Here is a 27,402-nt window from a genome sequence, read left to right as displayed (position 1 = left end):
GCTCCACTCACTCCAGGGCTGCTTTCTGGAGGGGGGGAGCCTGCAACTGGGCAAACTGGGACCAGGCCCCCCCTTAATGGGGGCTTCTTGCCACCCCCCACCCCCACAGAGACCCCAACCTCTGCACTGGGAAGTGCAGGGTGAGGACTGGGGGGGGACGGGTTGTGACACAGCCTGACCCTAAGTGGCCCTTTCTGGCCCTAAATTGCCCCTTTTTACCCCAAAATTGGCCACTTCTGCCCCCAAATTCACCTTTATTGCCCCTTTTTAGCCCCACATTACCCCATTTTGCCCCCAAATTGGCCCTTATTGGTCTTTTTTTGCCACAAATTGGTCTTTTCTGGCCCCAAGTTGGCCTTTGTTGTCCCTTTTTAGCCCCAGCTTGGCGTTTTGGCCTCCAATTTGCCTTTATTGGCCCTTTCTGGCCACAACTTGGTTGTTTTTGGCCCCACGTTGGCCTTTATTGGCCCTTTAAGGCCCCAGAGAGGCTCTTTTAGGGCCAAACTTAACCTTTATTGTCTGTTTTTAGCCCCCAATTGTCTCTTTTTGGCCCCAAATTGGCATTTATTACCCCTTTTTAGACCCAAATTGGCTCTCTTTGTCCCCAGGTTGGCCTTTATTGTCCTTTTATAGCCCCAAGTTGGCCCTTTTTGGCCCCACGTTGGCCTTTATTGACCCTTTATAGCCCCAAATTTGCTCTTGTTGGCCTTTATTGTCCCTTTTGGGCCCCAAATTGGCTCTTTTTGGCCCCAGGTTGGCCTTTATTGTCCCTTTTTAGCTCCAAATTGGCCCTTTTTTGCCCCAATTTGCCCCCAAATTCGCCCTTATTGATCCTTTTTTGATCAAAATTGGTCTTTTCTGGCCTCAAGTTGGCCTTTCTTGTCCCTTTTTGGCCCTAAATTAGCACTTTTTGGCCCCACATTGGCCCTTATTGTCCCTTTTCCCCCCAAATTTCCTCTTTTTGGCCATAAATTGGACTACACTGCCTCTTTTTGGCCCCAAATTGGCCTTTATTGTCCCTTTTTGGCCATTAATTGTCCCTTTTGGGCCCCATGTTGGCCTTTATCGTCCCTTTTTAGCCCCAAATGGACTGTTTTTGGCCCCAAATTTGCTTTATTAGCCCTTTGTGCCCTCACATTGGCTCTTTATTGTCCCCAGATTGGCTTTTCTGGTCCCAAATCGGCCTTTATTGGCCCTTTTGGCCCCAAATTGGCCCTTTTTGTCCCCAATTTGTCCTTTGTTGGCCCTTTTTGGCCTCAAATCAGCTTCATTTGACCCCTAGTTGGCCTTTATTGTCCCTTTTTGGCCCCAAGTTGGCCTTTATTGTTCCTTTTTAGCCCCACATTGGCCTGTTTTGGCCCCAAACTGTCCTTTATTGCCCTTCCAGCCTCAAATTGTGCCTTTTAGCCCTAAATTGGCTCTTTCTGTCCCCAAATTGGCCATTATTGCCCCTTTTTAGCCCCAATTTGGTTCTTTTCTGGCCCTACCTGGCCTTTATAGTGCCTTTCTAGCCCCAAATTGGCCCTTATTGGTCCATTTTTGCCCAAAATTGGTCTTTTTTGGCCCCAAATTGGCATTTATTGCCCCTTTTTAGACCCAAATTGGCTCTCTTTGTCCCCAAGTTGGCCTTTATTGTCCCTTTTTGGCCCCAAGTTGGCCCTTTTTGGCCCCAAACTGGCCTTTGTTGGCCCTTTTTGGCTCCAAGATGGCCTTTATTGTCCTTTTTTACCCCCAAATTGGCTCTTCCTGGCCCCATGTTGGCCTTTATTGTCCCTTTTTGGCCCCAAATTGGCCTTTTTTGTCACTTTTTGGCACCAATTTGCTCTTTTTGGCCTTTATTGTCCCTATTGGGCCCCAAATTTGCATTTATTGTCCCTATTTAGCCCCAAATTGTCTCTTTTTGCCCCCCAATTGGCCTTTATTGACCCTTTTTTGCCCCCCAATTGGCCTTTATTGACCCTTTTTTGCCCCCCAGTTGGCCTTTATTGGCTCTTTTTGCCCCCCAATTGGCCTTTATTGGCTCTTTCTGGCCCCAAATTGGCCTTTATTGGCCCTTTTTGACCCCAAGTTGGCCCATTCCAGCCCCAGTTGGCTTTTATTGACCCTTTCTGGCCCCAAATTGACCTCAAGTAGGCATTTATTGGCCCTTTTTGGCCCCAAATTGGCTTCTTTTGGCCCCAACTTATCCTTTATTGTCCCTTTTTAACCCCCAATTGTCCCTTTTTGGCCCCAAATTGCCTCTTTCTGGCTATAAATTTGGCTTTGTTGGCTCTTTTTGGCGCCAAATTGGTTCTTTTTAGCCCTAAATCGGCCTTTTTTGGCCCCAAATTGGCCTTTATTGGCCCCTTTTAGCCCCAAATTGGCCCCTTCCAGCCCCAGTTGGCTTTTATTGGCCCTTTCTGGCCCCAGATTGGCCCCAAGCTGGCCTTTATTGTCCCTTTTTTCACCCCAAACTGGCCTTTATTGGCTCTTTCTGGCCCCATATTGGCTCCTTTTGTCCCCAAGTTGGCCCTTACTGGCCCTTTTTACCTTCAAATTGGCTTTTTTCAGCCCCAACCTGCCCTTTATTGTCCCTTTTTGGCCCCAAAATAGCCTTTATTGGCCCTCTTTGGCCCCACATTGGCCCATTTTGGCCCCAAATTGGTCTTTATTGTCTCTTTTGGGCCCCAAATTGGCTCTTTTTAACCCCAAATTTGTCTTTTCTGGCCCCAAATTGGCCATTATTGGCTCTTTTTAGCCCCAAATTGGCCCTTTTTGGCCCCAATTTGGCCCCAAATTTGCCCTTATTGGTCCTTTTTTGACCAAAATTGTTCTTTTCTGGCCCCAAGTTGGCCTTCCTTGTCCCTTTTTAGCCACAAATTGGCCCTTTTTGGCCCCAAGTTGGCCTTTATTGTCCCTTTTTGGCCCCATATTTGCCCTTTTTGGCCCAAAATTGGCATTTATTAGCCCTTTTTGGGCAAAAATTGGCTCTTTTTGGCCTGACATTTGCCCTTATTGGTTCTTTTTTTGCCCAACATTGGTCTTTTCTGGCCCCCAAGTTAGCTGTTATTGTCCCTTTTTTGCCCTAAATTGGCCCTTTTTATCCCCAAATTAGTCTCACAGTATCACCAAGGTTGGAAGAGACCTCAAGGATCATTGAGTCCAAGCTGTCACCACAGACCTCATGACTAAACCATGGCACCAAGTGCCACATCCAATCCCCTCTGGAACACCTCCAGGGATGGTGACTCCACCACCTCCCTGGGCAGCACGTTCCCATGGCCAATCTCTCTCTCAGTGAAGAACTTTCTCCTCACCTCCAGCCTAAACCTCCTCTGGCACAGCTTGAGACTGTGTCCTCTTGTTCTGCTGCTGGCTGCCTGGGAGAAGAGACCAACCCCCACCTGGCTACAACCTCCCTTCAGGTAGTTGTAGAGGGCAATAAGGTCTCCCCTGAGCCTCCTCTTCTCCAGGCTAAACAACCCCAGCTCCCTCAGCCTCTCCTCATAGGGCTGTGCTCAATTAGCCCTTATTGTCCCTTTTTAGCCCCAAATTGGCCCTTTTTGGCCCCAAAATTGCCTTTATTACTCCTCTTTGGCACCAAATTGGCTCTTTTTACCCCAAAATTGGCATTTTCTGTCCCCAAATTGGCTTTTATTGGCCCTTTTTGGCCCCGAATTTGCTCTTGTTGGCCTTTATTGTCCCATTTGGGCCCCAGATTGGCTCTTTTTACTCCCAGATTGGCCTTTTCTGGCCCCAAATTGTCTGTTATTGGCTCTTTGTAGCCACAAATTGGCCCTTTTTGGCCCCAATTTGGCCCCAAATTTGCCCTTATTGGTCCTTTTTTGACCAAAATTGGTCTTTTCTGGCCCCAAGTTGGCCTTTATTGGCCCATTTTAGCCACAAATTGTCCCTTTTTGGCCCCAAATTGGCTTTTATTGTCCCTTTTTAGCCCCAGATTCCCTCTTTTTTGCCCCAAGATGGCATTTATTGTCCCTTTTTGGCCCCAAATTGCCTCTTTTTGGCCATAAATTGTCCCTTTTTGGCCCCAAATTTGCCTTTATTGTCCCTTTTTAGCCCCCTGTTGGCTCTTTTTGACCCTAAGTTGGCTCCTTTGGGACCCAAATTTGCCTTTATTGGTCTTTTCTCCCCCCCAAGCTGGCCTTTATTGTCCCTTTTTTGCCCCAAATTTGTCTTTTCTGCCCCCAAATTGGCTTTTACTGTCCCTTTTTAGCCCAAATTTGCTTTTTATTGGCCCTTTCTGGCCCCAAATTGGCCTTTTTGGCAGCAAATTTGTCCCTTTTGACCCCAGATCACCGTTTTTGGATCCTAAATTGCCATTTCTCTCCCCAAATGCCCCTTCCTGTCCCTTCCTACCCCCAAATTGCCTCTTTTTGGCCCTAAATTGCCATTTCTGTCCCCCAAGGTCCCTTCCTGTCCCTTTCTGTCCCCACCCTGTCCCTCTGTGTCCCCAGATGGGGGAGGAGCGAGCCACAGCCATCGCCCTGATGCGGAAGTTCGTCAGCTACCAGTTCACTGACACGGTCAGGAGGTCCCCAAAGTGTCCCCAAAGTGTCCCCAAGGTCCCCTCCTGTGCCCCCAGGCCCTGCAGATCAAGTCAGGGGTGGCCCCAGAGCCCCTCAAGGCGACGTCTCCATGGGGTCCTACCGCCTGAGCTGGCCTTCCCCATGTCCCAAACCTCTTCCTCCTCCTCCCCCCAACCCTCCTCCTCCTCCTCTCCCCAACCCTCCTCCTCCTCCTCTCCCCAACCCTCCTCCTCCTCCTCTCCCCAACCCTCCTCCTCCTCCTCTCCCCAACCCTCCTCCTCCTCCTCTCCCCAACCCTCCTCCTCCTCCTTTCCCCAGCTCTTTTGTCTGTCGCCAACCCTGTCCCTTCCCCCTCCCTGCCCCCCCAGGATCATGATCCTGGTGCTCAGCAGGGGCTGTGGCGCCCCCTGCAGGTGCTGAACATGTATGGGAAGGTGGTGGCAGTGAGGCACCAGGCTGTGAGCAGGAAGAAGGACAACTGCTTCGCCGCGGCTCTCGACTCGGTGCAGAACAACATCCACGTCCAGGGCATCATCAAGGTCATCGACAGCCCCCACTCGGTGAGGCCCTGGGGGGCTGGGGGGGTTGGGAGTCCAGACTTGGACCTTTGGAGGCTTCTCTTGGGGCTTGGAGGGGTCTTGGGGGTTTGGAGGGATCAGAAGGGGGTTTGGAGGCCAAACTTGGTCCTTTGGAGGCTTCTCTTGGGGCTTGGACGGGTGTCAGGGGGCTGGAGCCATCTTGGGGGGGTTGGAGGCATCTCAGGGGGGGCTGGAGGTCTCTAAAGGGGCTTGGAGACATCTCAGGGCTTTGGTGGATCTCGGGGGGGGTTGGTAGCCCTTGGATGCCCCTTGGTTGCCCCTGAGGTGCCCATGGTGTGTGCCCACAGGCAGCCATACTCTGCACTGCAGCTCCCAGACTCCCAGACTCTGCTGCACAACGGCAGCAGAACCCCAGCCCAGAGCGGGGCCTGGGACCCCAGCAACCCCAACACCCCCTGCAGGTGTGTGGCCTGAGCCCTCCCGAGCCCCCACCCCACCCCTACCTTCCCCATCTCTCCTGTCACCTCTGCCCTCCCCCTTCACCTTTCCCCCTCCTCACCTCTGCCCCCCCACCTTTGCCCCCTGTCCTAACCTCTCTCCCCCCTCACCTATGTCCCCTGCACTTCGGCCCCTCCCACATCTGCTGCCCCCCCCCCCCCGCCTCCCCTCCACCTCTGCCCCCTCACTTCTGCCTCCCCATCCCCAACCCCTCCTTCATGGCCACCACCAGGAGTGACCACCAGAGGGCGACCACCCGAGTTGGCCTTCCCCATGTCCCAAACACCTCCAGTGGCTCTCATCCACGTCTAAGAGGCCCCAGAGTGTCCCCTAGGCCCCCAAAAGTGTCCCTTTATTGTGGCCTTTATTGTCCCTTTTTAGCCCCAAATTGGCTCTTTTTGGCCCCAAGTTGGCCTTTATTGTCCCTTTTTAGCCCCCTGTTGGCTGTTTTTGGCCCCAAGTTGGCCTTTATTGTCCCTTTTTGGTCCCAAATTGGCCTTTATTGTCCCTTTTTAGCCCCCTGTTGGCTCTTTTTGGCCCTAAATTGGCCCCTTTGGGACCCAAATTTGCCCTTATTCATCCTTTTTTGACCAAAATTGGTCTTTTCTGGTTGCAAGCTGGCCTTTAGTGTCCCTTTTTAGCCACAAATTGTCTCTTTTTGGACAATAAAGGCCAACTTGAGGCCATTTTGGCACCAAATTGGCTCTTTTTTACCCCCAAAAAAATCAGCACTTCAGCTAGGAACTCTCTCGAGGGATAATGGGATAGATAGACATCTAGGCAGGGCTCTTGGTAAGGTTAATCTGTGGATACACCTTTTAATGGCAGTTGCTCTGAGATGCCCTTCCCGAGATGATCTCCCATGGAATCCTAAACCCTGGACTACCATAGATGAGGGAATTAAGTGTCTGAGAGAATTTGCTGTTAGAGAGCTACTCTATGGTGAACATGAAACTCTGAATCCTGATGACATCCCTGTGGGTACTGGGGTTGCTAAAAAGCTCATCAAGCTTGCTCCTTCCAATTATGCAAACATTCTGGCAAGCAGAATTGTGTCAGGGAATTATGGTGGAGCTCCTCCTACAGTTGGCCAATTCAGTGATCAAATGAGACAACTGGAGGAGAGCATGGCACGTGGTTCTTTGGTTTCAGCCATTGAAACTCTGTCTGGAGAAACTGAGAGTTGCATGAAGGATCTGAAAGATTCCCTATCCCAATTGGCACAGAGAGATAATTGCAATTCTTCCCCCAGGTGGATACAAGTTTCATCTGTGAGGAACAGACATCCCCCAAGGAGGCCATTCCAAAACAGAACAAACCAAAACAGACCACCGAGGCAGTCACGTAGGACTGTTTGGATAACTCTGCATCTCTCTATGAAGAACTTCTTCCTAACCTCCAGTCTAAAGCTCCCCTGGCGCAGCTTGAGACTGTGTCCTCTTGTTCTGGTGCTGCTTGCCTGGGAGAAGAGACCAGCCCCCACCTATCTACCACCTCCCTTCTGGTAGTTGTAGACAGCAATGAGGTCTCCCCTGAGCCTCCTCTTCTCCAGGCTAAGCAATCCCAGCTCCCTCAGCCTCTCCTCATAGGGCTTGTACTCCAAATCCCTCCCCAGCTTTGTTGCCCTTCTCTGGACACCTTCCAGCATATCAACATCTTTCTTAAACTGAGGGGCCCAGAACTGGACACAGGACTCAAGGTGTGGCCTAAGCAGTGCTGAGTACAGGGGCACAATGACTTCCCTGCTCCTGCTGGCCACACTATTCCTGATACAGGCCAGGATGCCATTTGCCTTCTTGGCCGCCTGGGCACACAGCTGGCTCATGTTCAGCCTACTATCAACCAGTACCATCAAGGTAGCTTTCTGTCTGGCTGATCTCCAGCCACTCTGACCCCAGCCTGTAGCACTGCATGGGGTTGTTGTGGCCAAAGAGCAGCACCCAGCACTTATAGGGGCTCTGCCTCCAACCAGATGGAGGGGAGAGACAAATTGGTTTGTTGGATCACACAGAACCAATGGCCTGGCAAGTTGAAGCCATGAGAGGATAAAGCTTTAGTAGATACAGGTGCCCAGAGTGCTCTGACACCATCAAACCATGAGGGGTGGAACCCATCTGTGTTTCTGGTGTGACAGGAGGATCCCCACACCTGGATGTGTTGGAAGCTGAGTACTGGGATGCAAGCCAAAGTTTGCTTTCACTTGGAGGCATGGAAGGAGTCACTGGACTCACACTGCGCCAGAGGTGGAAACACAGCCCCAGCATCTGCAGCATTTGGACTGGGCATGGACTGATCCAGACTGTGCTGGAACAGAGTGGAGCTGCAGAACACCTGCAGTGAGCAGCCCTCTGTGTACTGCAAAGAGACCTCCTGTGGAGTGAGAATGGACAGTGCCTGAGGTGTGCTGCTGATTGCTGCTGGGCATGGTGCAGGTGGCACAGAATGAGGGCTTGGGAATGTCAAAGGTTAAGTTGAAAATTTGCTGCCATTACTCCATCCTGCCTCATGTCACCTTCACAGGGACAGTGCTGGCTGGAGCAAAGTACTACAGGGCTTGAAGTTCAGATGGCAACATGAGAGGCTTCCTGTTCTGGTTGCTGCTGTTGGCTTCTGGCTCTCAGGTGCTGGCTCTTTGCTGAGGGGGAGGGCTGCAGGGGTTTAACTCCTGGCTGCTGCTGCTGACTGCTGTGCTTCTTTCTGCAAACAGCCTCAGGTCAGTGTGCATTATGGGATCTCCTTTGGATTCAACTCTTTTGGTCTTATCTCAAGTCCTTATCTCAACCCAGAGGGTTTTTTGGTTCCTGTGTCTGTTATTTTTCCCTCCCTTCTGTTTTGGGGGGGAACAGGCAGCTTAACCTCTTCTCAGCTCTTCAACCTGTTCCAGCCCCAGAGTGGAAAGCCAACAGAAGCTTTCTGAGTTCTTCCAAAGATCTCCATCAGCTTCCCCCTACACCCTTCAAAGATCCCAAAAGTCAGTCCTAGGACCATCCAAATCCCAAACACCTAAGATCACCTGAAAGCCCCTGCAGAATGCCTCTGAGATGCCCCTCAAGACTCCTCTGAGAACCTCATTTTCCCCTCCCTGAACTGGGCACACAGTTCCACCCCATCCCTTGGGTGCAAATGCCCCCAAAACTCAAGCATTGAGGCAGGGATATCTGAAATAAAAGCAAACAGACAGGATTTGGGTAACTTTTGGGTTTTATTGAGACAATTGGTCAATGGACAGAGGATTTTTTACCCCAGGGAGACACAAAGCATTGGGGAAGAACCAGACAGACCCTGGCAAAGCCCTGCCCAGCTCCACTGGGAGCTCCAGCTGTGCTGACTCAGCACTGTAATTGTTCTCATTAGCAATAATTGGTGTTCAGAAGGGCAGGAGGTGTTTGTTGCTGCTGGTGTCCCCAGTCCCTGAGAACTGCAAAGTAAAAAGGAATGATTTTGGTGCTGGAAAGGCCCGCACAGAAGGATCATGATTACCCCACAGATTCTAGGAGGAGTTATGCCTCCCCTCCAGTGCAGGCTGCTCTCTGGTGTGGATGTAGCGGTGCTTCTTGAAGCGCCCCGTCCGGGTAAAGCTCTTACCGCAATCAGCACGTGACAGCCTTCTCACCAGTGTGGTTGCGGCGGTGGCGACTGAGAGCGTGCCTCTGTCTGAAGCTCTTGCCACAGTCATCACAGGTGTAAGGCTTCTCACCGGTGTGAGTGCGGTGGTGCTCAATGAGAGTGCGCTTATGTCTGAAGGCCTGGCCGCACTCAGCACAGCTGAAAGACTTTTCGCCAGCGTGCACACGACGGTGCTCTGTGAGGTTCCCCATCTGGGTGAAGCTCTTGCCGCAGTCGGCACAGCTGTAAGGCTTCTCACCACTGTGGATGAGTTGGTGCTGGATGAATGCAGCGCTCGTGGTGAAGCTCTTCCCGCACTCAGCACAGGGGAACAGATGCTCTCCAGTGTGGATGCGGCGATGGATGGTGAGAGTGGAGCTGTGTTTGAAGCTCTTGCCGCAGTCCCTGCAGCTGAAGGCCTTCTCACTGCTGTGGGTGAGGTGGTGTTGCCTAAGAGTAAAGATCTGCCTGAACCGCTTGCCACAGCTGTCACAAGAGAAGGGCTTCTCTCCAGTGTGGGTGAGGTAGTGCTGGGTGAGATGACAGCGCTGGGTGAAGCTCTGAGCGCAGTCACCACAGGTGAACGGTTTCTCTCCGGTGTGGGTGCGGCGGTGCTGGATGAGCTTTGAGTTCCAGCGGAACCTCTTGCCACAGTCACCACAAACGAAGGGCCGGGAGCCAAGCTGCGGGCAGTGGTGCTTCACTAGCTCTGAGCTACCTGGGAAGCTCTGCCCACACTCAAGGCACTGATTCAGCTCTTTGGCTGATACTGAGGGACCTGCTCTGGCTTCATCCTCCTCCATACATTCCTCCCCCTCATCCTGCTCACCTTCATCATCATCATTATCCTCCTGTTCATAGTTGTCATTCTCAGGATCATCCTCCATCTTCACCTCTTTTTCCTCCTCATCCTCCTCCACCTTGGGACTGCATATTGGCTTCTCCAACTTGAACTCTGGGTGCTGCTTCTCCTCCCAGCTCTTGTCTGGGTTCTTCTGTGAGGCCATACTGTGGCAGGAAGGGGTCACAGCTGTGCAATAGGGAAGATGGAAGCACCTGAGCTCAGGACCTCAAACCTTCAGATCCTGCCTGGGTCATGACAGTCCCTGACTCCCAACACCCAGGTGCAGAAGAGAATGCAGAGGGGACCTCAAACCTTCAGTTTCTGCCACATTGTGGGCACAGACCTCCAATACCTCTGCTGAGACCCCAGGTTCCTGTGATCAGTGCCCTGAGGTACCCTGGGGCTTACAAGTGGTCTTGTCCCACTCTCCTCGAGCCTGGTGGCATTGGCAGGGTGGTTCCTGGCCCAGCCCTGTCCTTTGATCTCCCCTGGATCAGACAATGGAGGCAGCAGCACTGAACAAGGAACACCAAACCACCTCCAACCTTCTCCCACCACCTTCCAAATCCCAACCCCCAAACATCACCTCCTGCTCACAACTCACCCACAGCAGCCTGGAGCATTCATCAACTCCCACAACACCTGATGTGCCTCAGAGCTCCTGGAAAGGTGAAATATGCTGCACAGGAGGAGGTGGAGGAGGTTGGGAGCTGCCCTGGGGGCTGGGGTCCTGCTGTTTCCCCACTCTGGGTTTCTTACCTGGTGGGCTGCTCCAAGGGACAGATCTGCAAACTCTGCTCTTCCCCAGCACACAGGGACAGGGATGATGGAGGGAGGACTCAGCCCCTGACAGAGAGAAGCAAAGGGCTCAGGGGAGAGCACTGACCTGCAAGGGATGGCTCAGCACTGCCCAGGACCAGGCAGCACAGCTCAGCCTTGCTGGGGGCAGCTCCCAAGCCCAGCAGCACAGCCACAGCACACAGCCAGGGCTGATCAAGATGGGAGACCTCAACAAGTGCAGACTCAGCTCCTTGCCCAGCACACAGTCCCAGCACACAGTCCCAGCACACAGTTGCAGGCCAGCACCACAACACAGCTGCCTCCACACAGCCTCTCCCAGCCCTTGCCTAAAGCTTCCTCCCACTGCCTGCCCAGACCTCTGCTGCCTGCAGCTGCATTTGATAGCAGATCTTGCTCTGGACCAGCTCTCCTCCCTGGCTCTGCCACAACCACATCCACTCTGTGCTCAGCTCTGCCCTGCACACACCTCTCTGCTGCCCACTCCCCAACAGAAGATCACAGCAGCCCTCAGGACACACACAAAGGGAGCTTCATGATCTCTGCAGATGCAGCAAAGGGGGAAGGGACTTGGGCAGCTTCTTGATAAACCTCTTCAGCCCTCACTGGGATGCTGGAGGAGTCTCTGGCTCCTGCCCAAACCTCACACCTCCAGCACCCTTCACACACCTGCAGCCCAAAGAGACTCAGTGAAAAGGGTTTGGCTTCCTTCTCTCCCTGACCATTTCTCTCAGTTTGCTCTTTGCAGTTCTCCTGGAGCTGCCACTCCACATCCCCAAGAGAAAAGGAGGTTGGATGGGAGGGCACAGTGCCCATGGGCTGCTGTTCATCTCCCAGCTGACACAGGCAGAGCTGCAGCACAATTCACTCCTTTCACCTCCTCAAATGCTGCCAGATTCTGCCATTCCCTGCACACACATTTGCCACCTGGGCCCTGCATCCTCTCCCCTTCTTGGGGGGACAAGGCCTAATTCCTGCCTGACCATTCTCAGGACCTACCCTCATTCCCAGCTCATCCATGTCCCTACTGCCTTGGCTGTCCCATGGCCCTGTGTCCCCCACCTCCAATGCCACTGCAGCTGGAAGGGTGGAGTGGGAAATGCTGTGGCTGAGGAAGCATCTAAGGAACTGGGCTGGAAGCAGCAGCACAAGAATGGAAGGGGCCTGAGACTAAAGGCTGGGATCAGCTGGAGGGCTGAAAGAACAGCACCAAGCCAAGGGGGGTTACAGATGAGGGCTGGGGAGGGACCCTGAAGCCACCTCAGGCAGCAACTGATGAGAGCAAGGGGGACAGAGAGGGAGTGAGACCTCAGGCGATTCCTGCCATGGGGGATGGCTGGGCTGTGTGGCTAGGAGCCCTGAGTGCCTGCTTGGGCTGTGCTGCATGTCAGGAGGGGTCAGGGGACTGTCCTCAGTCAGGCAGGGTTTGGGGCTTTGAGCTTCTGGGGTCAGCTGCTGCCAGCACCATTGGAGGTAGGAGCCAGGCAGAGCCACACAGCTGCTGAACTAAGCCCTCCCACCCCCTGCAGCCTTCACCCTCCATCTCTCCACCCATTGCTCCATCTCCACTCACTTGCTGCCCTCTCAGAGTCCCCAGGGTCCTACAACATCACCAGGGCTGATCTACACAGCCAGCAGGGCCCAACAGAAGCCCCTGGATGAGAGCGTGGAGAAGAATCCCTGTGGTGGGTGGAAGGCACTGGGATGTCTTACACCAGAGAGTAGAGACCTCCAGAAGGGACAGCAGAGTCCAGAGGGACACCACAAAGTGTCATCTAGCTTAGTTCATTCCCACAAGGCCTGCACCCACTCTCTGCCAAGGAACAGCACAGGATCTCCAATCTCCTTTGCCCTTCCTCTCTGCTCCCAGCAACATCTTCTGGGATCTCTCTCTGCAGAGGAGCTTTGAGGCCTTGGCAGTGCTGCCAACTGCAGCCTGCAGAGGCCTGGCTCACCTGGGAGCTGCCTACCAGAATCTGTAACTGCAGCTCGTGGGTATGGGGGGAGGAGGGGCAGAGAGGCATGGGGGAGGGGGAAGGCATTTGGGGCCTGGGGTTCTGGCCTGCTTTGGTGGAGCTCTGGAGGAAGCTTTGGCCTAGGGAGGTTGCTTGGCTCCCGTGGCCCAGGCACACTATGGATTGTTGTGGATTGGATGCTTTGCACTGTAGGATGCAGCTCTGAACAGCACAGCCATGGAAACTGCCAACTGACCTAAGAGTGACCTTCTGGTACCTGAAGGGGGCTACAAGAAGGCTGCAGAGGGACTCTTTGCAAAGCCTGCAGGGACAGCACCAGAGGCAATGGCTTCAAACTAGAGCAGAGCAGATTGAGATTGGAGGTGAGGAACAAGTTCTGCACCAGGAGCCTGCTGGAACTCTGCAACAGGTTGCCCAGGGAGGGGCTTGAGGTCCCAGCCCTGCAGAGGTTCAAGGTGAGGCTGGACAGGGCTCTGGGCAACCTGAGCTAGTGCAGGATGTCCCTGCTGACTGCAGAGGGGCTTGGACTGCAGCACCTTTGCAGCTCCCTGCCAACCCAAACCACTCCAGGATTCTAGGAGTCTAAGTGCAGCCTCCAGGGAGAGCAGGAAAAAGATGAGGCAGAGGAGGACAAGGAAGAGGACAAGGAGGAGGAGAACCAAAATCCCTTCCTAACTCCTCCAAACCTCTGCCAAATTCCTGGAAAGCTCTTCCAGCTCTGCAGAGTTCATTCTGAAGAGAGCTGAGGGAGTTGCTAGGCTCAGGGATGTCTTGCACACTCTGCACAAATGCTCCAGAAGCTTTCCAAGTGCCCTCAAAACCAGCAACACAGCTCTGCTGCCACACAATGCCAGGCTGCAAGGGACCCCAAGGCTCAGCTGCTCCAACCTTGCCAGCTGACACTGGACTGGAAAGGAGCTGGCCCAGCCCCCTGCCAAGCTGAGCCTTCCAACTCTGCCCTGCAGGGCAATCCACCACTGCCCTGGGGAGATGATTCCAAGGGCTGACTGGCAGGGAAAAGCTTTTGCCTCTGCAGGGCACTGTGCCACTTCAGCTCAACTCTTGCAGCAGCTCTTTGAGATCTGCCTTTGGACCACCACAAACTCTGAAGCACTGCAGTGCAAAGCAGCTCAGCTTCAACTTCCAACTGCCTGAACTCTCTCATTTTAAATTCAAGGCAGGGGCCACGCTCACACCCAGCCCCTAAGCTCAAGAACCAGCAACTAAGGTCAGAGACAGCTCCCAAGCAGAAGAATCCAGATCAGAAATGCAGAGCCAGACCCCAGGCTCAGAGCCAGCTCCTAAGTTCACATCCAGGCCCCAAGCTCAAGAACCAGCAGCTAAGATCCGAACCACTTCCCAAGCTCAGAGCCAGCCCCTGAGCTCAAGAACCAGCAATTAAGGTCAGAACACTTCCCAAGCTGAGAGCCACCTCCAGAGCTCACACCCAGGCCCCAAGCTCACAAGCCAGCAAACCAAACCAAACCAAACCAGGTTGGAAGAGACCTTCAAGATCATCACGTCCAACTCATCAACCAATCCAACCCACCCAAACAACTAACCCATGGCACCAAGTACCTCATCAAGTCTCCAAATAAGGTCAGAACCACAATAATAACCACAATAATAAGCAAATAAGGACAGAACCACATTCCAAGCACAAGAGCCAGCCCCCAAGCTCAAGAGACAGCCACTATGGTCCAGAACCTAGATCAAAAGTGCAGACTCGGCTCCCAAGCCAGCAACTAAGGTCAGAATCACTTCCCAAGCTCAAGAACCAGTCCCTGACCTCAGAGACAGACCCTGAGATCAAGAACCACACCCCAAGCCCAGAGCCAGCAACTAAGGTCAGAATCCCTTTCCAAGCTCACACCCAGACCCCAAGCTCAAGAAACAGCTCCCAAGCCAGCAATTAAGGTCAGAACCACTTTCCAACCTCAGGAACCAGCCCCCAGGCTCCAGTACCAGCAACAAAGGTCAGAGCCAAGCTCCAGAGCCAGCCCCCACAAGCTCAAGAGCCAGCCAGTAAGGTCAGATCCACTTTCCAAGCTCAGAGCCAGCCCCTAAGCTCACAACCAGCCCCCAAGCTCAAGAACCAGCAAGCAAGGTCAGAACCACTACCCAAGCTCACGAACCAACCCCTGACCTCAGAGACAGGCCCTGAGGTCAAGAACCACACCCCAAGCCCAGAGCCAGCAACTATGGTCAGAATACTTCCCAAGCTCACAGCCAGCCCCCAAGCTCCAGAACCAGCCCCCAAGCAACCTAAACCAAAAGTGCAGACTCAGCTCCCAAGCTCAGAGCCAGCAACTAAGGTCAGAACCACTTCCCAAGCTCAGGAACCAGCCTCCAAGCTCCACTACCAGAGCGAAGGTCAGAACCAAGCTCCAGAGCCAGCCCCCACAAGCTCAAGAGCCAGCAGCTAAGATCAGAACCACTTCCCAAACTCAAGAGCCAGAAAGTAAGGTCAGAACAATTCCCAAGCTCACAGCCAGCCCCCAAGTTCAAGAGCCAGCCCCTATGCTCCAGAACCAGCAAAAAAGGCCAGAACCAAGCTCCAGAGCCAGCAACCAAGGTCAAAGCCACTTTACAAGCTCAGGAACCAGGCCCTGACCTCAGAGACAGGCCCTGATATCAAGAACCACACCCCAAGCCCAGAGTGAGCAACTAAGTTCAAAACCCCTTTCCAAGCTCACACCCAGACCCCAAGCTCAAGAGCCAGAAAATAAAATCAGAACCACTTTCCAAGCTCACCCCCAGCCCCCAGGCTCAGAGCCAGTTTCACAACTTTGCTTATTTCAAGTTCCCTTCATTGCACTTCTGCTAAGTGTCCAAATTGAAGCATTCAGAGAATGCTTTGGCCTGGAAGGGACCCCAAAGAGCAGACAGCTCCAACCCCCTGCCATGCCCACAGACACCTTCCACCACACCAGGCTGCTCAAGCCCTCATCCAACCTCACCCTCAGCACCTCCAGGGAGGGGGCAGCCAGCACCTCCCTGCCCAACCTGCTCCAGGCTCTCACCACCCCCACTCCAAACTATTGCCTCCCAAGCTCCACTCCAAATCTGCCCTCCTCAACCTTCAATCCACTCCCACTCAGCCCATCACTCCCAGCCCCTCACCAAAGTCCCTCATGCCAAGCTTGCAGAGCTGCCTTGGACCCCACCCTGTACCCCTCACCCCCCCCCCCCCCCCCCGCATATCCCCAGAAGCTCCCCAACCAAACCCCACCGATTTCCCCTAGATCCCCGCAGAGGCTTGCCCCCCACCAGCCCCACCGACCCCTGAGCCACAAATCCTTCCCCAATCCAGCCGACCCTCCCGACCCTCCCCAGCCGTCCCACAGAGCAACACCCACCCCACCCAGGTGGCGCCAGTTCCTTCTCCAGGACAACCTGAGCTCACCAGCACCACCTCCCAAACCCCTCTAGGTCCACCCGGATCATCCCAGGACCTTCCAGCAGCTCAAAGAACCCCGCCCAAAACACACCGACACCCCCCCAACTGCACCCACGGCCCTGCAACCGCACAGACCCCTCCCAGAACAGCACAGACGACGCTCACCGACCCTGCACACCTCTGCCCTACCCCACAGCCCCCCCCGACCACCCCCAACACCGCAGACACCCACAGCCGCACAGAGGTCCCCACAATCACAGCGACACCCCCCCAAACAGCACAGACCCCAAGCGCCAAGCTTGCAGAGCTCCCCCGGACCTCACAGACCCACCCCCACCCCGTACCCCACCGATCTCCCCCGGATCCCACGGACCCCCAACCACATATCTGCAGAAGCCCCCCAACCAAACCCCACCGATTCCCCCTAGATCCCCGCAGAGGCTTCCCCCCGCCCCAGCCCCACCGACCCCTGCCCCACAAACCCTGCCCCAAACCAAGCGACCCTCCCGACCCCTCGCAGCCCCACAGAGAGCATTCCCTGATCCCCACCCCACCACCCTCAACTCAGCCCCAGAGACACCCTCACCCCACCTGGATCCCGGGACAAGAGCGAAGCAGAACAGGAGAAGGAGGAAGAGCTCAGCGCACAGGGAGCCGCCGGCCCCGGCAGGCTGCTGGCGAGCAGAGAGCGCTGCGAGGGAGACCCCGGCCCGGCCCCTCCGGCTGCTGCGGCCACGTGGGACGGGGAGCGGAAGCAGGGAGCAGTCTGGAACGGAAGCCCCGCCCACGGCCGGGCAGCCGCAGCCAATGAGAGGCGGCGGGAGCGCGGCAGCTCCTCCCCCTGGGCGCTGCCGAGGCCCAGCCAGGAGCTGCCCCTGCCGGCCGCGGCCGCCATTGTTGCTGCCCCGTGGGGAGCGGCAGCGGGGCCGGAGCGCGGGAGAAGTGCCGGAGGTGCTGGCGGGCGAGCGGCAGCTGCCGGCTGGTGAGCTGCGGCGGGGCGGGAGGGGCTGAGGGGGCCGGGGAGCGCTGAGGGCGGCGGCAGCGCAGCGGGGAAGGCTCTGGCTGCGTGGGGCTGCACTCTCACATTTTCGACTCAAGGCAGGGGCCAGGCTCACACCCAGCTCAGTAGCTCACACCCAGCTCCTACGCTCAGAGCAGCTTCCCACGCTCAGAGACAGCAACTAAGGTGAGAACAACAGCTGAAGCTCAGACCCAGCCCCCAAGCTCAGAGATAGAAACTCAGATGAGAAGCACTTCCCAAGCTCAGAGCCAGTCCCCAAGCTCCAGAACCCATATCAGAAGTGCAGAACCAGCTCCAAAGCTCAGGTGAGCTCCCAAGCGCAAGCAGCAGTTCAAAAGTGCAGACCCAGCCCTCAGGCTCAGACCCAGATCAAAATCCAGACCCAGAACCCAACCTCTCACATTTTAAATTCAAGGCAGGTGAAAAGCTCACACTCAGCTCCTATGCTCACCACCTGCTCCCATGCTCAGAACAGCTTCCCGAGCTCACAGCCAGCCCCCAAGCTCAAGAACGAGATCAAAAGTGAGACCCAGCTCCCAAGCTCACACTCAGCCAAGCTGAGCCAGCCCCCAAGATCAAAAACCAGGAACAAAGGTCAGAATCACCTCCCAAGCTCAAGGACCACCTCTTGAGCCCAGAGCCTGCCCCTAAGATCCAGAACCAAGATCACAAGTGCAGACCCAGCTCCTAAGCTCAGAGCCAGCTCCCAAGCCCAAGAACCAGCTGCAAGCTCAGATCCAGTCCCCAAGCTCAAGAACCAGCAGCTAAGGTCAAGAGCAGATCCCAAGCTCAAATTCAAGGATTCAGAGAATCCTTGGAAAAAAAAACACCTCCTAGCAGGGGGATTCAGCAGCACAAGGAACCCCACCGAGCCCCCACCCCAACCCCACCCGCGGCCCCGCAACCGCACAGACCCCTCCCAGAACAGCACAGACGACGCTCACCGACCCTGCACACCTCTGCACTACCCCACAGCCCCCCTCCCGACCACCCCAACCACTGCAGACACCCACAGCCGCACAGAGGTCCCCACAATCACAGCGACCCCCCCCCCAAACCGCACAGACCGCAAGCGCCAAGCTTGCAGAGCTCCCCCGGACCTCACAGACCCACCCCCACCCCGTACCCCACGGATCTCCCCTGGATCCCACGGACCCCCAAGCACATATCCGCAGAAGTTTCCAACCAAACCCCACCGATTCCCCCTAGATCCCCGCAGAGGCTCCCCCCCGCCCCAGCCCCACCGACCTATGCCCCACAAACCCTTCCCCAAACCAAGCGACTCTCCCGACCCCTCGCAGCCCGCCAGAGAGCATTCCCTGATCGCCATCCCATGACCCCCAACTCAGCCCCAGAGTCTCTCTAACCCCACCTGGACACCGGGATAAGAGCGAAGCAGAGCAGCAGAAGGAGAAGGAGGAAGAGCTCAGTGCACAGGGAGCCGCCGGCCCCGGCAGGCTGCTGGTGAGCAGAGAGCGCTGCGAGGGAGACCCCGGCCCGGCCCCTCCGGCTGCTGCGGCCACGTGGGACGGGGAGCGGAAGCAGGGAGCAGTCTGGAGAGGAAGCCCCGCCCACAGCCGGGCAGCCGCAGCCAATGAGAGGCGGCGGGAGCGCGGCAGCTCCTCCCCCTGGGCGCTGCCGAGGCCCAGCCAGGAGCTGCCCCTGCCGGCCGCGGCCGCCATTGGTGCTGCCCCGTGGGGAGCGGCAGCGGGGCCGGAGCGCGGGAGAAGTGCCGGAGGTGCTGGCGGGCGAGCGGCAGCTGCCGGCTGGTGAGCTGCGGCGGGGCGGGAGGGGCTGAGGGGGCCGGGGAGCGCTGAGGGCGGCGGCAGCGCAGCGGGGAAGGCTCTGGCTGCGTGGGGCTGCCGGGGGCGTGTGTGGAGTTGGGGGTCGGGAGGGACGGGGTCCAGAGTGCAACTCTCATCCCAGCCCTGCTGCCCGCACTCAGCACCAGGCGGGGCTGGCACTGGCACTGGGGGTGGGAGTGTGCTGGGGCGATGCAAAGGGCTCCGTTGGGATATCGATGGCTGTGGATCAGCTTCACCTCTCTCTGAGCTGTACAACTCCCCCCAGAGCCGAGAGAGCCAACAGCAGTGCCCAAGGGAGCGGCAGCGGTGCCGGAGCGCTGCGGGCGGCGGCAGCGGAGCGGGGAAGGGTCTGGGCGGGCCCCGGGGCATGCTGAGAGCCGGGGAGCGTTGAGCTGCTGGGCCCCGGCGCTGCGCGGGGCGTGCGGAGCTCAGCCTTGAGGTTTTCCTTCCTGCCTTTGTCTTGGAGTCCCCAGGTTCCCACTGCCTGCTGCGGAACATCTTGGGGCTGCCTCCAGCCCTCGCAGCAGCCTCTCTCGGGTTGCACTCAGATTGGTTTGGTCTCAGGTTGGCTTTGAGCTTTTTCCCTTAGGCTGTGAGCCGAACGCAGCTCAGGAAGAAAGTTCTGATTGCAGGCTGGAGAGAGAGGACTTGGGGCCGCAGGAGGAAGTTTGAGGAGGGGTTTGGAGGAGCCCAGAGCGCTGGTGCAGGGCAGAGACACAAATAGGTCCCTGAGCCATAGCCGCCCCCAGCGCTCCCCGGCCCCGCAGCCCCTCCCGCCCCGCCGCAGCTCAGCAGCCGGCAGCTGCCGCTCGCCCTCCAGCACCTCGCATCCGAAGGGAGTCTCTGGTTTCAGTTCTGATGCGCCAGAGGGTGAGGAGTCTGGGTTGGGTTGTTGGGTGTTTGGCAGCAGCAGCAAGGTCATTTCCTGTGCCTTTTGTCCCGGGTCTGGATCTAGCAATTGCTGTGACCCCACCTCTGCAGAGCTATTTCCTGGCTCCGTTTGCAGTGTCCCCGGGGTTGGGCTTGTTACCAGTGCTGATTGAGTCTGTTGCTGCCTAACAATCATTTTGATGCCTTGCTGGAGCTGGCCTCTTGCAGCAACATTGACTTCCCATCTCCTCTTACTGTCTTTCCCTTGGGGCTGTTAGTCCTTGTTACCTGTGCCAGTGGATTTGGTTTTGTTCCTGTATGAAGTTTGGTTTCAGGCTAACAGCTCTGCCCCTGTGTGCTGGATTTTCATGCAGCATGTGTTGTGTTGGCAGCAATTTGGTTTTCCACTGCTCCCCTGTTTCAGTGTCTCAGTCCCTGCTAATAGGTAACTCCAGCCATTGGTCCATGAACCTGATTCAAATAGCAGCTCAGGTCTGGGCGAGCTTGCTTCTGTTCCTTCACTCTTGACAGCAGTGATCCACAGCACTTCAGTTGGGGGCCAGATGTTGTGGGGCAGGGAGGTGATGTTGTCTGAAACCCCAATGCATTGCAGTTACATTTCCATGACTGTGGAGCACCAGCTGTCAAGTCCTCCCCAGCTTCTCTAGGTTTCTTCTTGTGCAGCATCAAATGTGCCTTTTGTAGTCTTTGGGAGCCAGCAGCTAAGGTTTCTCTCTCCATCCAGCTCCACCTCTTGATTATGGAAGATTTGCTCCCTGTCCTGTGTTCTTCTTCTCTAAAGCTGCTTTTTATCATCCCAGCAGTCTCTCTCAGTGGCTTAGCTCTTTGTTTTGGTCTGTAAACCATTTCAGACTGTCCTGGTTTACTGATTGGGTATCCCCAGCAGCTGCATGAGGGTGACCTAAACGACCTCCTGATGTGTGTGCCATCACCCCATGTTCCTTCTGTCCACATTACAGAGACCTGAGCACAAACCTAACAGGCAGTTGTCCCCCAAGAAGTTGACTCTCCCCTTGAAAGTGCCACTGCTCTGTTTGCAGCCAGAAAGGATCTTCTGTGTGGTTCTGTGCCTGAATTCAAACCTCTCTCCCTTAATCCTGCAGCTACAAGTGGTCCAAGAGAGCAGAGGTCTTAGCTGCTTTGCTTTGTAACCTACCTGTGCCTCCCTCAGGCCACTGCTGAATGGCTTCATTGATGCCACAGCTTTGACTGTGACTACCAAGGTGTCTTTGCTAGGAGCTGTCTTAGTGTCTGGCAAGGTTTCAAGGGCAGTGTCCCCCACTGCAATAGGAGCAGCACTGTCTGTCCTGTAGCTCTTAGAGCTTCAGTTCAGCCCAGGGCAGCCATTGTCAGTTTGCAAAAGGCATACCCAAAGAATGAAAAACTACACCCCCATGGCCAGCGCCACTCACATGGCCTGGGCTGTTGCGGCGGCTCTGATTGGCTGCGGCTGCCCGGCCGTGGGCAGCAACAATGGCGGCCGCGGCCGGCAGGGGCAGCTCCTGGCTGGGCCTCGGCAGCGCCCAGGGTGAGGAGCTGCCGCGCTCCCGCCGCCTCTCATTGGCTGCGGCTGCCCGGCCGTGGGCGGGGCTTCCGTTCCAGACTGCTCCCTGCTTCCGCTCCCCGTCCCACGTGGCCGCAGCAGCCGGAGGGGCCGGGCCGGGGTCTCCCTTGCAGCGCTCTCTGCTCGCCAGCAGCCTGCCGGGGCCGGCGGCTCCCTGTGCGCTGAGCTCTTCCTCCTCCTCCTCCTCCTCCTTCTGCTGCTCTGCTTCGCTCTTGTCCCGGTGTCCAGGTGGGCTGAGGGAGTCTGTGGGGCTGAGTTGGGGGTGGTGGGGTGGGGATCAGGGAATGCTCTCTGTGGGTCTGGGAGGGGTTGGGAGGGTCGCTTGGGTGGGGGAAGGGATTGTGGGGCAGGGGTCCTGGGGACTGTGGGGGGGGGCCTCTGCGGGGATCTAGGGGGAATCGGTGGGGTTTGGTTGGGGACTTCTGTGCATATGTGGTTGGGGGTCCGTGGGATACGGGGGAGGTCCGTGGGGTACGGGGTGGGGGTGGGTCTGTGAGGTCCGGGGGAGCTCTGCAAGCTTGGCGCTTGGGGCCTGTGCGGTTTGGGGGGGGTCGCTGTGATTGTGGGGAGCTCTGTGCGGCTGTGGGGGTCTGCGGTGTTTGGGGTGGTCGGGGGTGAGGCTGTGGGGTAGGGCAGAGGTGTGCAGGGTCGGTGAGCGTCGTCTGTGCTGTTCTGGGAGGGGTCTGTGCGGTTGCGGGGCCGCGGGTGGGGTTGGGGTGGGGGCTCGGTGGGGTTCCTTGTGCTGCTGAATGCCCCTGCTAGGAGGTGTTTTTTTTTCCAAGGATTCTCTGAGTCCTTGAATTTGAGCTTGGGATCTGCTCTTGACCTTAGCTGCTGATTCTTGAGCTTGGGGACTGGATCTGAGCTTGCAGCTGGTTCTTGGGCTTGGGAGCTGGCTCTGAGCTTAGGAGCTGGGTCTGCACTTGTGATCTTGGTTCTGGATCTTAGGGGCAGGCTCTGGGCTCAAGAGGTGGTCCTTGAACTTGGGAGGTGATTCTGACCTTCGTTGCTGGTTTTTGATCTTGGGAGCTGGCTCAGCTTGGCTGAGTGTGAGCTTGGGAGCTGGGTCTCACCTTTGATCTCGTTCTTGAGCTTGGGGGCTGGCTGTGAGCTGGGGAAGCTGTTCTGAGCATGGGAGCAGGTGGTGAGCATAGGAGCTGAGTGTGAGCTTCTCACCTGCCTTGAATTTACAATGTGAGAGGTAGGGTTCTGGGTCTGGATTTTGATCTGGGTCTGAGCCTGAGGGCTGGGTCTGCACTTTTGAACTGCTGCTTGTGCTTGGGAGCTGCATCTGAGCTTTGGAGCTGGTTCTGCACTTCTGATGTGGGTTCTGGAGCTTGGGGACTGGCTCTGAGCTTGGGAAGTGCTTCTCACCTGAGTTTCTATCTCTGAGCTTGGGGGCTGGGCCTGAGCTTCAGCTGTTCTCACCTTAGTTGCTGTCTCTGAGCGTGGGAAGCTGCTCTGAGCGTAGGAGCTGGGTGTGAGCTACTGAGCTGGGTGTGAGCCTGGCCCCTGCCTTGAATTTAAAATGAGAGAGTTCAGGCAGTTGGAAGTTGAAGCTGAGCTGCTTTGCACTGCAGTGCTTCAGAGTTTGTGGTGGTCCAAAGGCAGATCTCAAAGAGCTGCTGCAAGAGTTGAGCTGAAGTGGCACAGTGCCCTGCAGAGGCAAAAGCTTTTCCCTGCCAGTCAGCCCTTGGAATCATCTCCCCAGGGCAGTGGTGGATTGCCCTGCAGGGCAGAGTTGGAAGGCTCAGCTTGGCAGGGGGCTGGGCCAGCTCCTTTCCAGTGCAGTGTCAGCTGGCAAGGTTGGAGCAGCTGAGCCTTGGGGTCCCTTGCAGCCTGGCATTGTGTGGCAGCAGAGCTGTGCTGCTGGTTTTGAGGGCACTTGGAAAGCTTCTGGAGCATTTGTGCAGAGTGTGCAAGACATCCCTGAGCCTAGCAACTCCCTCAGCTCTCTTCAGAATGAACTCTGCAGAGCTGGAAGAGCTTTCCAGGAATTTGGCAGAGGTTTGGAGGAGTTTGGAAGGGATTTTGGTTCTCCTCCTCCTTGTCCTCTTCCTTCTCCTCCTCTGCCTCATCTTTTTCCTGCTCTCCCTGGAGGCTGCCCTTAGACTCCCAGAATCCTGGAGTGGTTTGGGTTGGGAGGGAGCTGCAAAGGTGCTGCAGTCCAAGCCCCTCTGCAGTCATCAGGGACATCCTGCACTAGCTCAGGTTGCCCAGAGCCCTGTCCAGCCTCACCTTGAACCTCTGCAGGGCTGGGACCTCAAGCCCCTCCCTGGGCAACCTGTTGCAGTGTTCCAGCAGGCTCCTGGTGCAGAACTTGTTCCTCACCTCCAATCTCAATCTGCTCTGCTCTAGTTTGAAGCCATTGCCTCTGGTGCTGTCCCTGCAGGCTTTGCAAAGAGTCCCTCTGCAGCCTTCTTGTAGCCCCCTTGAGGTACCAGAAGGTCACTCTTAGGTCTCCCCAGAGCCTTCTCTTCTCCTCTCCAGGCTGATCACCCCCAGCTCCCTCAGCCTGTCCTGGTAGCAGAGCTGGTCCAAGCCCCTGATCATTTTTGTGTCCCTCCTCTGGGCCCTCTCCATCAGGTCCATGTCCTTCCTGTGTTGATGGTTCCAGAGCTGGCTGCAGTGCTGCAGGTGAAGTCTCAGCAGAGCAGAGCCAAGTGCCAGGGTGGCCTCTGTCCATCTGTGGCCCTGCTGCTTTTGGTGCAGCCCAGGCTGCCCTTGGCCTTGTGGGCTGCAGGCTCCCTCTGTCTGTTCTTGTCCAGCAGCACCCCCCAGTCCTTTTCTGCAGGGCTGCTTCCTATTCCCTCTTCCCCCAGCCTGTCCTGATTGTGAGGATTGTGCCAGGCCAGGGGCAGGACCCTGCCCTTGCTCTTGTTGAAGCTCAGGAGGTTGCCCTGGGCCCCCTCTGCAGCTTGTCCCCTTGAGCTCCTCCAACTTGTTCTGCAGGGTATTGCCTTAGGTTTCAGGAGCCAGAGAGGCTCTCTTTGAGCCTGGTGAAAGGAGTTGATGCCAAGCTGTGTCCAGAGGGTTGGATGGAATTGGGCAGTTTCCATGGCTGTGCTGTTCAGAGCTGCATCCTACAGTGCAAAGCATCCAATCCACAACAATCCATAGTGTGCCTGGGCCACGGGAGCCAAGCAACCTCCCTAGGCCAAAGCTTCCTCCAGAGCTCCACCAAAGCAGGCCAGAACCCCAGGCCCCAAATGCCTTCCCCCTCCCCCATGCCTCTCTGCCCCTCCTCCTCCATACCCAAGAGCTGCAGTTACAGATTCTGGTAGGCAGCTCCCAGGTGAGCCAGGCCGCTGCAGGCCGCAGTTGGCAGCATTGCCAAGGCCTCAAAGCTCCTCTGCAGAGAGAGATCCCAGAAGCTGTTCCTGGGAGCAGAAAGGAAGGGCAAAGGAGGTTGGAGATCCTGTGCTGTTCCTTTGTAGAGAGTGGGTGCAGGCCTTGTGGGAATGAACTAAGCTAGATGACACTTTGTGGTGTCCCTCTGGACTCTGCTGTCCCTTCTGGAGGTCTCTACTCTCTGGTGTAAGACATCCCAGTGCCTTCTACCCACCACAGGGATTCTCCTCCATGTTCTCATCCAGGGGCTTCTGTTGGGCCCTGCTGGCTGTGTAGATCAGCCCTGGTGATGTTGTAGGACCCTGTGGACTCTGAGAGGGCAGCAAGTGAGTGGAGATGGAGTAATGGATGGAGAGATGGAGGGTGAAGGCTCCAGGGGTGGGAGGGCTTAGTTCAGCAGCTGTGTGACTCTGCCTGGCTCCTACCTCCAATGGTGCTGGCAACAGCTGACCCCTGAAGCTCAAAGCTGCTAACCCTGCCTGGCTCAGGACAGTCCCCTGTCCCCTCCTGACATGCAGCACAGCCCAAGGCGGCACTCAGGGCTCCTAGCCACACAGCCCAGCCATCCCCCATGGCAGGAGTCACCTGAGGTCTCACTCCCTCTCTGTCCCCCTTGCTCTCATCAGCTGCTGCCTGAGGTGTCTGCAGGGTCCCTCCCCAGCCCTCATCTGTAACCCCCCCTTGGCTTGGTGCTGTTATTTCAGCCCTCCAGCTGATCCCAGCCTTTAGTCTCAGGCCCCTTCCATTCTTGTGCTGCTGCTTCCAGCCCAGTTCCTTAGATGCTTCCTCAGCCACAGCATTTCCCACTCCACCCTTCCAGCTGCAGTGGCATTGGAGGTGGGGGACACAGGGCCATGGGACAGCCAAGGCAGCAGGGCCATGGATGTGGTGGGAATGAGGGAAGGGCCTGGGTGTGCTCCGACAGGAATTAGGCCTTGTCCCCCAAAAAAGGGGAAAGGATGCAGGGCCCAGGTGGCAAATGTGTGTGCAGGGAATGGCAGAATCTGGCAGCATTTCAGGAGGTGAAAGGAGTGAATTGTGCTGCAGCTCTGCCTGGGTCAGCTGGGAGATGAACAGCAGCCCATGGGCACTGTGCCCTCCCACCAAACCTCCTTTTCTCTTGGGAATGTGGAGTGGCAGCTCCAGGGAACTGCAAAGAGCAAGGTGAGAGAAATGGTCAGGGAGAGAAGGAAGCCAAACCCTTTCCAGTGAGTCTGTTTGGGCTGCAGGTGTGTGAAGGTTGCTGGAGGTGTGAGGTGTGGGCAGGAGCCAGAGACTCCTCCAGCATCCCAGTGAGGGCTGAAGATGTTTAGCAAGAAGCTGCCCAAGTCCCTTCCCCCTTTGATGCACCTCCTGAAAGCATGAAGCTCCCTTTGTGTGTGTCCTGAGGGCTGCTGTGATCTTCTCTTGGGGAGTGGGCAGCAGAGAGGTGTGTGCAGGGCAGAGCTGAGCACAGAGTGGGTGTGGTGGGTGCCTGGGTAGGCAGTGGGAGGAAGCTTTAGGCAAGGCCTGGGAGAGGCTGTGTGGAGGCAGCTGTGTTGTGGTGCTGGCCTGCAGCTGTGTGCTGGGGGCTGTGTGCTGGGCAAGGAGCTGAGTCTGCACTTGTTGAGGCCTCCCATCTTGAGCAGCCCTGGCTGTGTGCTGTGGCTGTGCTGCTGGGCTTGGGAGCTGCCCCCAGCAAGGCTGAGCTGTGCTGCCTGGTCCTGGGCAGTGCTGAGCCATCCCTTGCAGATCAGTGCTCTCCTCTGAGCCCTTTGCTTCTCTCTGTCAGGGGCTGAGTCCTCTCTCCATTATCCCTGCCCCTGTGTGCTGTGGAAGAGCAGAGTTTGCAGATCTGCCCCTTGGAGCAGCCCAACAGGTAAGAAACCCAGAGTGGGGAAACAGCAGGACCCCAGCCCCCAGGGCAGCTCCCAGCCTCCACCACCTCCTCCTGTGCAGCATATTTCAGCTCTCCAGGAGCTCTGAGGCACATCAGGTGTTGTGGGAGCTGAGGAATGCTCCAGACTGCTGTGGGTGAGTTGTGAGCAGGAGGTGATGTTTGGGCTTGGGGTGTGGATGGTGGTGGGAGAAGGTTGAAGGTGGTTTGGTCTTTCATTGGTCAGTGCTGCTGCCTCCATTGTCTGAGCCAGGGGAGATCAAAGGCCAGGGCCTGGTCCAGGAACCACCCTGCCAATGCCACCAGGCTTGAGGAGAGTAGGACAAGACCACTTGTAAGTCCCAGGGTACCTCAGGGCACTGATCACAGGAACCTGGGGTCTCAGCACAGGTATTAGAGGTCTGTGCCCAAACTGAGGCAGAAACTGAAGGTTTGAGGTCCCCTCTGCATTCTCTCCTCCAGCTGGGTGTTGGGAGTCAGGGACTGTCATGACCCAGGCAGGATCTGAGGGTTTGAGGTCCTGGGCTCAGGTGCTTCCGTCTTCCCTATTGCAGAGCTGTGACCCCTTCCTGCCACAGTATGGCCTCACAGAAGGACCCAGACAAGAGCTGGGAGGAGAAGCAGCACCCAGAGTTCAAGTTGGAGAAGCCAATATGCAGTCCCAAGGTGGAGGAGGATGAGGAGGAAAAAGAGGTGAAGATGGAGGA

The 27,402-nt window shown here is 56.4% G+C and overlaps 2 protein-coding genes across 2 annotated transcripts in view; one reads left to right on the top strand and one right to left on the bottom strand.

Moving 5' to 3' along the window:
* Positions 1–27,402, top strand: part of LOC137454317 (zinc finger protein 850-like) — a 291,247-nt gene that overhangs the window by 178,227 nt on the left and 85,618 nt on the right. The window lies entirely within an intron of this gene.
* On the bottom strand, positions 8,778–10,176 carry LOC137454403 (zinc finger protein 79-like). Its single transcript, XM_068164445.1, has 2 exons — positions 10,063–10,176; positions 8,778–9,852 (listed from the first exon to the last, which is right to left on the bottom strand). Exons 1-2 carry the CDS (start codon positions 10,174–10,176, stop codon positions 9,154–9,156), a joined length of 813 nt encoding a protein of 270 aa, XP_068020546.1. The 3' UTR covers positions 8,778–9,153.

Source organism: Melanerpes formicivorus, unplaced genomic scaffold (genome assembly GCF_026170545.1).
Source record: "Melanerpes formicivorus ecotype bairdi unplaced genomic scaffold, bMelFor1.0.p_v2 SCAF_80, whole genome shotgun sequence".
NCBI classification, from domain to species: Eukaryota; Metazoa; Chordata; class Aves; order Piciformes; family Picidae; genus Melanerpes; species Melanerpes formicivorus.
The sequence above is the reverse complement of the archived record's forward strand: the minus strand, read 5'-3'. Positions and strand labels throughout refer to the sequence as shown.